At 38.9% G+C, this 12,480-nt stretch overlaps 2 protein-coding genes across 3 annotated transcripts in view; one reads left to right on the forward strand and one right to left on the reverse strand.

Annotated features, from left to right (window-relative positions):
* LOC132787890 (glutamate [NMDA] receptor subunit 1) overlaps positions 1-12,480 on the reverse strand; it is a 14,086-nt gene continuing 1,606 nt past the window's right edge. Inside the window, exons 2-15 of the mRNA XM_060795230.1 lie at positions 7,766-8,038; positions 7,562-7,684; positions 6,479-6,703; positions 6,198-6,400; positions 5,153-5,318; positions 4,972-5,077; positions 4,754-4,914; positions 4,477-4,693; positions 4,217-4,412; positions 3,912-4,124; positions 2,663-3,091; positions 2,071-2,243; positions 1,753-2,009; positions 1-1,694 (exon numbers count right to left, since the gene is read on the reverse strand). Coding sequence (XP_060651213.1) covers positions 1,377-1,694; positions 1,753-2,009; positions 2,071-2,243; positions 2,663-3,091; positions 3,912-4,124; positions 4,217-4,412; positions 4,477-4,693; positions 4,754-4,914; positions 4,972-5,077; positions 5,153-5,318; positions 6,198-6,400; positions 6,479-6,703; positions 7,562-7,684; positions 7,766-7,933 — 2,955 coding nt within the window. The 5' untranslated portion in view covers positions 7,934-8,038 and the 3' untranslated portion in view covers positions 1-1,376. The remainder of the gene's footprint in view (positions 1,695-1,752; positions 2,010-2,070; positions 2,244-2,662; positions 3,092-3,911; positions 4,125-4,216; positions 4,413-4,476; positions 4,694-4,753; positions 4,915-4,971; positions 5,078-5,152; positions 5,319-6,197; positions 6,401-6,478; positions 6,704-7,561; positions 7,685-7,765; positions 8,039-12,480) is intronic.
* Positions 8,265-12,480, forward strand: part of LOC132787889 (inositol 1,4,5-trisphosphate receptor) — a 23,253-nt gene continuing 19,037 nt past the window's right edge. For both annotated transcript variants that reach the window (XM_060795228.1, XM_060795229.1), the window contains exon 1: positions 8,265-9,240. The gene's annotated coding sequence lies outside the window, so the exon portion shown is untranslated. The remainder of the gene's footprint in view (positions 9,241-12,480) is intronic.

A 12,480-nucleotide genomic window follows, 5' to 3' on the forward strand; every position in this document is an offset into this window, starting at 1 on the left:
ATATTTATATTTATTTGGTTTGGCATAAATAGTTTACACATTCAAAACATTTAAAATTCTTATTTGCTTTCTTTTTTGTTTGTTAATGAATGTTCCGTTGATCCACATTTATGCTGTTAACTTTCACACTTATAACTTATGAAGTAGACATTTGATGTACTTAACTTTTCTTGTTTTTTTTTTTTTGTTTTTTGGTTGTTGTTGTTTAATGACTTTTAAAGTTTTTTCTTTTAGTTTAAGTTCTCGTTTCGTTTAAGCTGTAAATTTTTATTAATTTCTATATTTGTTTAAGTGTCTCGTTTAATTTTGGTTTGTTTATATTTGATTAATACAAATTCAGCCAGTTAATGAGAAGGTGTATTAACAATAACATCGACAGCTGTTTCGGACATAATAAACTCTCTTTAATCTTTGTAGTGTATAAATTGTAGAGTATTTCTTTCGTTCGTAGTTTAGCAGAAAATCGGAGCTTTTCGTTTGTGGCCCAAATATATAGCCAGAAAATCGTATTCGAGTTTTGATTTTGAAGTAGTAACAATGGGTGGGTTTTTGTGTGTACGAGTATGATCATGGGCTACTTAAGATGATTCGATACTATAACAACAACTTGGGATTAGAGTACAAGTAGACGCTGAAGCGGGGTATATAAAGTAGTACTTAGTTAGTTTTGGAATATACATAGCAGTAAGCAGACGAGAGACAGAGTTTAACAAACTTTTATCATCTTATGAGGAATCTACACAAACTTAACCACAATAAAATAAATGCTGCTTAATAATAACAATACGATCGTTCATACTTATAATTCATTTCCTATATGTTTTTGTAAATATCTGTGTCATCTGTGTTTTAATTCTTTGCTGGGACTCAACTACACACTTGATTGTGTTAGGTGAGAAAGAGAAATGACAAATAAAGATTGAGAGAATTTGATAAAAAGTATTTTTTGAACAAAATATAATTTTTTTTGCAATACAAAGTGAAAGAAATAAATTTGCAGGCTGATGATATTTAAAAGAAAAATAAATTGATATTCTATATAGATCATCTTAGATCTATAAATGATATGATAATGAGGGAATGATATGAATATTTAATAAAATTAACGAGAGTTAGTATTTTAAAATACTAACTTATGTTAAAGTTAAAATACTCTGCTTTAAAGTGGACTCCCAGTGTTTGATTTAAGTCCCAGCAAATTAGTGGCATGCAATGTTTAGGTATAAATTCTCAATTGGCTTTGTAAATCCTCAGGTATTGAGCATGGGACACATTGCGATGTATAATCGTTGGCGATAATTCATATTCATCGTAATCGTAATACTATCTTTGGTTTTGTTTTGCTATTTGCCCAAAGGGCAGCTCAAAATGTTAACTTAAACGACCAAGTGCGACACATCGCTGGTATAACCGGGCGAGTAGCGCGGTGGCAATTGATTCTGTTGTGGTCGCGTCTTTCCCAGACCCAATTGAGGCGGTGCCAATCCGGATTTGGCCAGTTCATAGGGTCGTCGAATGCGCAGCACATCGGCAGCATCGCCGGGCCAAGCGCGTTCCGGTCCCAGACGTTGACCCAGGCGAGGATAACGTCGTTTATCCACCGCCAGGCTGATGGTGCCCGGTGCATGGGATGCCATCAGACCCACATTGTATTGACGCTGCATGGCCAGCGAGGCGCGTATCGTCTTGCGTTTCTAAAGAGGGAATACATTAGATTGAGCTGTCTAATTCAGGAAGGAAGTCAAGAATTACCTCAATGGTGCCGCGCCATTTGTCGGCGGCATGGCGTGCTATGTCCAACCGCTTTTGCTTCTTCACCTGATGCTTCTTGTAGATGACCTCGATGATGATGAGCCCAACGCCTCCAGCAATGCCCACGCCCACCAAGATGAACACGCCAGCCATGTTCTTCAGTCCCAGCGTATTGGGTGTCTTCTCAAACAGCTCGCAGTTCTGCTGCACGTGACCATGAAAGATCCACTGCTTGTCCAGTTTCTCCATGAAGCCACCTGGCATTGGTTAAAGAATTTAGTTAGCTAAAGAAGGGTTGTGTTCCATATTTCAACCCACTCTCATGAAACTCGAGTATGGCCAGCGTGACAGCATCTGTCCAGGGTGAACCCTTCTGCAATCCTATGCCATAGCCACTGCGTCCAAAGAGCTCGCCAGCAGTGACTAACTCACAGTCCTTGGAAGCCTCATACTCCAGACGCGACGAGTCCCAAATGAAAGCCATCAGCTTGCTGCAAAAGATAAATCAATTTCATGAGCAGCTGAACGAGATTGAAAGCGCAAAGAAATACAACATATAAGGAGGAAAGTTGATAGAAAACATTTATAGTTGGAAGTTGGGGGTCAATACGATTACGAATACAATTACGATTAACTACGATATAGCTACTAAATAGAGAGAGAGAGAGAAAGAGAGAAATACAGAGCGAGAGATAAATAGAGAGAGAGAGAGCTTGAATTGAGTGGAAAGTGAGATTTGTTGTTGTAGTTGGTTGGAGTTCGAGTTCGAGTTGTTGTTGTTGTAGTTTGGAGTTGTTGTTGTTGTGGTTGGTGGTGCCAAAATCATGCGACTATTTTATTTATTTTTTGGTTTTTTGTTCAGCTAGATGGAGGAGAGCGATTTCTGCAATTTCGCTGGCAAAACGTTTACCCCTTCTTCACATCCTGAATCGCCTGCTCGGCGGTCACATAGTTGTTGGACTCCATGGTGCGATACATGTTCGAGAGCTCCACCTGCCGACGAAAGTACATGTCCACCGATGACCCCTTGACGGTGGCACACGTCAGATTCTCCATGGTGTTGCGTAAGCGAGCATCGTTGATGCCACTCAGCTTTGTTTTGGGACGCTCGAGCACGAGAAAGGCAGCCAGGTTGGCAGTGTAGGAGGCGACAATAATCATGGCAAAACCGGCCCAGACCATGCCCAGCACACGGGCCGAGAAGCTGCGAGGCGTTCCCTCACCAATGCCGCTATTGAGAAGCACACCCCAGGCAAACCACACAGCAGAGCTGAGATTGAGGGCCTTCTCCTCGTTGCTGTCCGTATGCGAGAGCTTGAAGCGTCCAAACGGTGAGAATCTACATAGGCGGTATTAGAGAGTCCATGTGAGTTAAACACAATATACATTTTGTCATACAAATCTTCTACCATGGTCAAGTGATGTCGTGGGAATAGTAAACATACATAGAAAGTGAACAGTCGAGTGTGCTCGACTTGTGAATACTCGCCACCCTATAATATTTGCGGGGCATTCACCGATATTTATATTGATTCTATTTCTCAATATATAATATAATATTAAGTTAATTAACATATAATCCATTTTTTTATATGTACTATCGAATCAATATGAAACTCATAGAAATCATCTTTAATTTATAAATTTGTATTTCATTTTGTAATTAGTTATTTAAGGAGTTTCAATTGAATTCTTTTGATAATTAGATACAATTTCTTGATTTTTTTTTTGTCTTTTTTAATTAGTTATGAAATTCATATGAAACTCTCATAAATCGGATAACATTTATGTATTTTTGACATTAACAAATAGTCCAGTCTGTAACTCCTTAGGAAGTTAAAAGATTACATTGGCGGATTCTTCAACAAACTCGATAAATGTAGTTGATAAAGTAGCCAATAATATTTGCAAATTATTTAGCACTATATCTAACAGTTTTAGATGGACAAACAGACATGACTCTACCTTTAGAAAACAGGGTGACAAGTGTAAAAAAATTGCAACGAGAGGATGTTCGCTCTGCTCGCTGCGTTTCAACCGCCAAATGCAACGAGCATATTCATCAAATCATCCATTCCTCCCTTTAGGCAAGTATCACTGGGTTTGTGTGCGTGTGTGAGGTGGGGGGAGGGGGGAAATAGGAATCAGTTATTACGCACCTGTCGAGCAGATAGAGGACGAGCGCCACAACATGAACCGACACCATTACCAAGATCCATAGCGTGTTACTAAATGGCTGCAAGAAAGACACAAGAGTACTCGATCGGGACGGTTTCTTCTCGAGTATTGTAATGCCTTGGTATTTGAATGGTTTCGAGAATTCAATGTACTCGGCACGCTCCGGATTAATGGTTAGTGGTGCAACGATCATGCTAAAAATAAAAGAGAAAAAAAACAATCACACGTTAAACATGTTGCTCAATTAGAAGCAACCACAATCACTGTCTAAGGCAACAGATCTTACTCGGCACGTTCATTGACCAGTTCGCCAATCAATCCCGTCCACTCCTTGCGCAAGGCCAAGGCTCCAGTGCTGTTCCTCAGTATGTAATGCCCAAATTGGCCATCGGGCGATAAGGCTAGATCATAGGTAAAATTGATGCGCTTCGACAGCTCAATGAGCAGATCAATGCAGTAGCCGCGACAGCAGAACTCATTAGCTAAAAACCAAAAAATATTTCTTAATTAAATAATAATTCCCAATAGAAAATTATAGTTATCTACTTGAGGCATCGCTGGCATTAAAGAGAGGACAGGGACGCTCGTCAGGCTCACAACGAAACTCGTCGTCCCCCATGCGTCGCACGTAGACAAAGGGCTTCTCCTCTATGGTGAGCACCTTGAGGTGAGTGGGTATCATGATGCCCTCCGGCTTGCGCTTCTGTTTGCCGCCCCAGATGATCTCGCTATCGTTGATGCGCATGCGCATTTTGCCCTTCAACTGGAGCAATAAAAACAACTTAATGAAAAAGGAAGATTTATAAAATTCCCTTTAACTTACACTATCGTAGCTGAACTTGCCAACAACGTGCTGCTGCTGACGCTCTCTGATGTTGATCACATCGTAGCCCGCATAGATGCGATCGCCATTGTCATCAAAGGCCACTTGACCCGTCTCTCCCGTTATGTTTCTAGACTTTAGGTACTGAAACAGACGCTTGCCTATCGAGAGGTTAAATTATTGCATCGGTTTTTTGTTTCTCAATTTTAGTTGCTCACCTGATTCCCAATTGACCGCGGAATCGCCACAATCCTTAGGCGCCTCAGCTATAGTTTCGTTTGAAATCATTTCCTTAATTGCCGATGCCAACACATAAACGCTATCCTACATGGCCAGCATCATTTATGATTCATAATTAAAGCGCTTTGTCAGCCACTGTCCCAGCCACACTTAACTTACCCTAATGTGTCCCTTGTCGCCATGGGCGTGCTCCAGCTTCAGGCCAAGCACTCCGTCCGGCGTATTGTCCGCATGCAGCGCCTGCTCCGTCACAATCCACACATGTCCCTCGCCAGTCATATTATATTCGCCAGCATCGCGGAATATCACTTGCGCATCCTCAGTGCTGCGGGCAGAACATACAACAATGGCCTCTCGTTAATATATCATTCATGTTCGGGGACATGACACAATGGCCGTGTCATGTAATAAGCCTGCCAGCCAACAGAGCTTTACAAATGCATAAAAATCTGAACAGTTCTGACAGTTTATTAAATCTATGAGAACTTCTACTTTATGTACTCATTCCTTTAAAACAAAACAAAAAAGAGAAAACAAAACAACAAACTATATTTTAAATAACGAAATATAGGAAAGAAATAATTTAATTGTAAAATGTAAGTCATATTTAACAATAGTAACTCAAGTAGAAATTCCTTAAAGCTCATAAGTTTTGTGTTGCATACTTCTAGGCGACGCCAAAAATAAAAAATATTCCTGTTGAATACTGTTTACTGAATATAATTCGATACGGTTTATAACTTGAAACATCAATGGCAATTTTTTATAAATAAAGTTTAAACTATCGCATAGCCAGCGGAAATTCCTTTCAGAAGTACATAAGTCTATTCAATTATTTTTGTGTAGCATCCGAATTAAATGAATATTCCTGTCAGCTCTTGGATTAAATCAAGAATGCTAAAAATCGTGGTGCACTTCACATATTTGCAGCTTAAACTCCAATTAAAAAAAAATGAATAATTAATAATACAACATAATTTATCAACTCATACAAAAATACAGAATTAAAGCAGAAAGTCCCTTTAAAGAGTTTCACATTTCTATTGATTATTTTATGCAGCATACTTTTAGGAAACGCCCAGCAATAAATTATCAAAGCTAGAAGAAAGCCCTTAAAAGGGTCACCAAATGTCTCTTCCATATATTTTTGGTCGACGCCCTAACTAATTTTTGTGCTTCTCCATTTGCAGGGTCATTTACATACCTCGCATACATAAGATAGACCCTGGACTGTGCCGTCTTCATGTCTATTAAATGCTCCGTAAAACTCTCCAGTTTTGGCTCGAATTCAACAATCAATTCAACGGTTGCTCGCACATCCACATCATCATAGTAGGTCTGCGATGTGGTCTGGAAGCGACCCAAAATGGCGCGTCCATCCGTATCGGAACTGTGAATGATGATTACCTGTCGATGGCAATGACAATGCCATATGTCAACAAATCATAATTCAGAACATTTTGGTCTGGTCCTCATTTCGCTTACCTTCGTATACAGAAAGTGACTGAGCATTTCGAGCCAAACGTCCGCCTGATGATAGTACGGGGGAACAGTGCGGAGGAATGAGACGTGTATATTCTTGTCGGAGAAGGCCGCATCTCGGGAGGATATGCCAATGACGGGTATGGAATAGAAACCGCTTGTATAGCTCACAGCTGCTGGCGACAAATCGCCTGAGGTTTGCTCATGCGACACAACAACCGCGTAGACCTGAAAAACGACACAAAATCAATGGAAATGAGCAATGCGACAGGTGAAGCTAGAGAAAGGGGGGAGCCAGAGGCAAATCGACAATCGGCAGACAAGCGGAAGTGTAAATCGAATTGGGCGTTGCCAGGATCTGCAATTGACTGCCAAAATATATGTACATCATTTGTTGCCAGAACCTGACGACAGACGACAAAAAGTCGAATCGTGTCGAGTCCTCCACTCGCCTCGCTACGATTCTCAACTGACACTGATTCGTTCTCCAGAGTGTGTAATGAAAGGTTAAAAGCGTCCACATCTTGGGTGGCAAATGATAAATGACAATTGCGTCGGCATGGAAGCACAATTCCAAATTGATTCGAATGGTGTACACAGCTGAGTTATATGCTAGGCAATGTTTGATTAATGAACCCAGAGAGTATTATTGTAAAGTTACTTCATGAAGCATTTCTATTATGTTTGTTAACAATTTGCACGTAATAAAAAAATTCACTTTAAGATGAACATTCGCATATAGCCTGCTCATTACATCAACTGCCTTACGTCATGTTGAAGCACACCAAATCAAGAATTCATAACCATGACTATATTAAATCGCTCATCGTTTACTTTGCTCGGATTTTTGCTGGACGACTCCGTCTCTCTGTGTGTGATATGCACGGCCGAATTACCGCTTGTCATCGACTCATTTCCGAATCATTTCCTTTTGAATTATTAAAATGAAGACCCAGCACGACTGGCATTCAACAGGGGAAATGGCACCGTAATTGCATTTGCATTGGCGCCTGCCAGTCTGTCTGTCTGTCTTTCTGCCAACTACATGTAGTTGAGAAATTGTACTTTCTTGCTTTTAGTACTTACACGTTTTTCAATGAGCTTGTCGCAGACATTAAATACGGTCTTAATTGGGTTCTTATCCATCCGTATTGTCTTATCGTAATAGGTAACCTTGCGTGGCACATACTGCTGGTCGAAATTTAAATGCTGTAGGGAATGAGAATGAAGAAAGAGAGAGAGAAAGCACATTGGCAATTGGCAATCCATTTAGGGGGATAATACGCTTACCGCTATTGTTGTGCGAAAATGCGCCTCGCTGTCGGAATTGCTCAATACACCGCCTATATTGTATGTCGAGGGATTATCTGAAGCTGTATGCCTTTGTGCTCCAATCGGCAGCACATTAACAATAGATGCCGCAGACAAAAGCAGGCGATAAACAAATGCAGCAGCCATATTGCTGCAGGGGGACTTTTTGTTATTTACAAACTTTGGGGAAATGTAAACTGTGCGCGTCAATCTCACAAGCTCCCTCTCAATTTATTAAGATCTGTACATTTTCTGCAATTAAAAAAATGTTATGTATCATTTAAAATGGAAGTTATCTGTTAATTCTTCTTAAATTCGCGCCAACCGCGGATAGGGTTGCCAGTAATGATCGTGAGTATGCATAGCGTTGCCCCATCTATGGTGTTAAGCTACATATGTTCATTTTGACGCCAGTGCTGCCAGATTTTTGAAAACTTGACGATCATATGTTTTTGACACTTGTTGCTCACTCGCACTCAGTTCAGTCGTCGATGTTGTCGCGTGTCGCTTTGCCGCGGTTTTTCCTTATCGCGCAGCTCGCTACGCAAGCACAATTATAAAAACGTATCGCATTTGAAAATCACAATTTATTACTATTTAAGCTGTTAATTTGTGTTTTAAATTATTAAAAAAGTGCATGGCCCTGTTGAAGGTTCAAGTGTTGATATTGGCGTAAGCGAAAACATGCATGGAATTATGTGAAAATTGTAAATGAAAATTTGTGCATTGTTGTGTGATTTGTTGTTTGCTTGCGTCGACGCTGACGTTGACGCTGACGTCGCAGTCATTGTCTTGTCTCAAGCTGCGGCCAACGGCCAACTTGGTGTCTCAAAAGTTGACTTTTGGCGTTGTTGTTGTGTGCTGCGGTGGCGGGGGCAGTAATTGTCGGCTAACGTTTTGTATCCAACGTCTTCTGTGTTGCTTTTCACGGAATTATTGTCGCGTGTTTTTGTGTTTTTTTTTGCGTTTTGCTCATTGACAGAAACAGAAACTGTGAAATAGCAACGACGACGTCGCCGTTGCTGCCGCAGTCGCTGCTCAAACATTGTTATTGTTATTATTGTATACGGTCACCGTTTTTGTTTCTGCTTCCCCTTTGCGCTTTTTGTGGTTAAGTGCGCGTACTCAAGGTGAAAAATATATTGAGTTCTTTCAAGTGCCTTTTCGAGTCGAGTGTGTGTGTGTGTGTGTCTCTATGAGTGTGCGCCCATAAAAATTAATTTGCAATAAAATTATTCGATTTACGAGCTAGTTGCCAGTGTGCTCCCTCCCCCAAGTTCTTATATAAATATATGTATATTACTTATGTCTGTGATTGATCAGATGATTCAGTTACCAATATAAAAAATACGAAAGAAGAAAAATAAAATGTGAATATATCTGTGAAAATAAATCTCAACGCTGCGCACAATTGCTTCGATTATAAAACAAGACAAAACGCTGCTGCTGATATTGTAAGTACATAACGACAATTTACTCAATTTGCTATACATTCCACACACATGTATGTGTGTGTGTCCCTATAAAAACCCGTTCCACCTGTTGGAGTGGCTCAACTGGGCTCATTACACACGCCCAGACAGTGTTGCATGTTTTATGGGCATTCAAAGGGCTCGCTGCACTTTTTAACCAGGTCACCGTAAAAGTCTTTGATAGCATAAAAGAGGCATTGTGGCTAATTGCTAAAAACAAGTTTGCTTTCACATTGAATAATTGAAGACAAATCACAGCAGCAACAACAACAGCACAACGGCAAAAAGATTCGACCTCTCGCTGCCTATTCAGAATCAATTACAAACACTCCCAACAACAACACAAACACAAACACCCTCTCACTCTCGCATACTCTCACTCTACAGCAGACAGACGCGTGCTTAATTAAGCGCCACATAGCAGACAGCCACCGAGAAAGAGAGCGAGCGCAAAGAGAGCTTTTCGTATTCATGTGAGGGGGTCGCCGCTGTCACAGAGCAACGCAAAACGAAGCGAAGCTTGTTGTTGCAGTTGTTGTGTGGGGTGGGCAGATGGCGCCACATGCATGATGATGCGACAGCACGCGTTTGCATTCAACTTTTCTTCTCTGTTTTAATTTTTTTTTTTCGAGCTCGCGCGGCGCAAACATTTTTACGCGCATTGCAGAATTTTTAACGGCACCCACTTACATTCGCATGCACACACAAAGATTCGTAAATACTCTCACACAACACACACACACGCAGACAGAACCCACAGCAAACTGCCGATGACGACTCAATTAAACTTTCAGCGAAAATCAATGACTGAGCCATCGAGAGCACTTTGAGTTATGCATGAAGCTCACACACGCACACGCACACACACATCCACTACTTGTAATATCTGATTTATGTGGTTATGTATGTGAAGACTATATATAGACTATACATAGTTATGTGCATAATTTGCAGATCAATTAAGCGGCAACAAAAATGCCTTTTTTGCCTTTGACGAGATGCGGGTCTGCATTACTTCAATATGCCCAATCAACATAAAAAGTTAAACGACAATTTATCTTATAAATAAAAGATACAAATATTTTTAACCCAACGTGAACTGGAACTGGAACTGAAACTGTTACAATTGAATGCCCTTCAAAGTAATTAAAGAGGAAATTTATTGTATCTCTTGATTCAGATGAGATCTTTATCATAAATGTGGGGAATTCTTTAACAATTTACATATCAATTTTGCAAACCAAAGCAAGTTTTCTAAGAAAAATATCAAAGTTTATAAAATCATTGTTTACATTTAGAAAAATGGGGAATAACTGCTGCAGCATGTAGAAGAAATTTAATTATTAGTTTGAAATGCAGAAATATGACTAAGGAGATATTTCAGGCAATAATTGTGGCAAAATTTTACGTAAAAATTTGGAATTTTGAAAATTTTTGTTTACCTTAGAAAAATAGGAGATACAACGGAATGCCGTAGATTTTATTTAATTATAAAATGAATATCCGGAACCATGACTATGAAGGGCAATAATTGTGGTAAATTTTCTATATTTGATATTTATCTAATAAAACATTGTTTACTTTCGGAATAACGAGAAATAAATGCCATAGAATCTAGATCGAATTGAAAATTGATAATTAATATGGGTAAATAAATAAATGTATCAATGAATAATTGAGGGAGAATTTTGCGTAAAGGATAAATAGCGTGAATAAAATCAATTATTAAATTAATAAGCGGAACTATAGATAAAATAATAATTGATTGTGGCCGATTTTACGTAAAGGTCTACATTCAGAAAAATAAAAATAAATGCTGTGTAAAAGCGTCTATTAAATTGAATTCTTATAAGTAATTTGTTAGACTATGAAAGAGATATTTTGATAGTTTACGTAATAATTTGAGGCCTTGAAAGTCTTCTATAGAGGTGCATTGTAAACCCATTTTTGGTGTCTATGGAATAAATGCATTTTCTCCATGTATGTTATTTGCATTATTTCGCTATTGATGGACTATAAATAGTTGATTAGCCATACGCAACTGCAGTATGGGGAATCAGCCATCACTGCTGCTCTGACTCATACAATAAGTATATCCCCCACATATATATATGTTTGTATTACCAGACATTGGCGCTAATTTGTTGCGCTCTTTTACTCATTCCAAAACTCTGAGGACTTGTGTTGTCGTTTATGTGTTGCTTTTGTTGTGATGTTTTCACATGGCGAACGTGCCATGGCTTACATTTTGTTTAATTGGTATTTTGTTGTTATTGTTGTTATGTCTGTTGTTGTTGTTATTGTTGATATTACTGCCATGTGTGGGTTGTGTTTTTTTGAACCTGATTGAAACTGGCAAGCCGCGGACAGCGGTGGCTTTTATGTAATTCAAACTGACATGCAGATACACACTAACGTACATATATAGAGCTATATAAAAGCATATTTATGCATAGAAAAACGTGTGCATACGTATTTACATCATACAGGGTGACAGCCAGGAAAAAAGAGTTCATAACTTTTTGCTTTACAACTCATAATAATAACTTTTGCTATAGAAAATAACTCCAGAATATAGTTGTTTTATTATTTCCCTTTGTTCTTGACAATATTATGAATTAAAATGAAATATTACAGCTTTTAAAAATTATTAAAAACAATGCATTTATCTATGAGGGTTTTATTGAATCTACAAGTTTGTTGTATTTTAAGCACGAACTGCAATTAACTCTGTATTTTTGTTACACCAAACCAAAGTTATTAAATATGATAAAATTAATTGCATTAATTATTCAGAACATATTCTCTATAGTCAGCGAACAATCAGCATTTTCTGTTAACTGAATGACCCTGTATTTTTTTCCATTGATTTCATGATGCATTGTTATCAATTTAAATTTGCGGCTGGCGTTTATTTTTGTTCGCAAAACTTTAATAACTGTTGACATTGTGGATTTGATTGTGAAATTGTGATTCAATTGACATCGAGTACTAAATAGGAAAATATCCGCCAACAGGTGCACAGGGCAAATCATTTGACTTGCATGCGGCTTTTGAATTTATCATCTCTAACTCATCGCTGACATACTCATCGCATTTGGCCCGATGGCGGATGCAATCAAATTGGCAGGATATCCTTGAGCTCATGCTCAACACAAACTGGATGTGCTGCACAAATTTTCGTCCTTTCACAAAATACTCACATACTGCTCTAATTGAATT

Source organism: Drosophila nasuta, chromosome 2R, assembly GCF_023558535.2.
Source record: "Drosophila nasuta strain 15112-1781.00 chromosome 2R, ASM2355853v1, whole genome shotgun sequence".
In the NCBI taxonomy this organism is placed as follows: domain Eukaryota; kingdom Metazoa; phylum Arthropoda; class Insecta; order Diptera; family Drosophilidae; genus Drosophila; species Drosophila nasuta.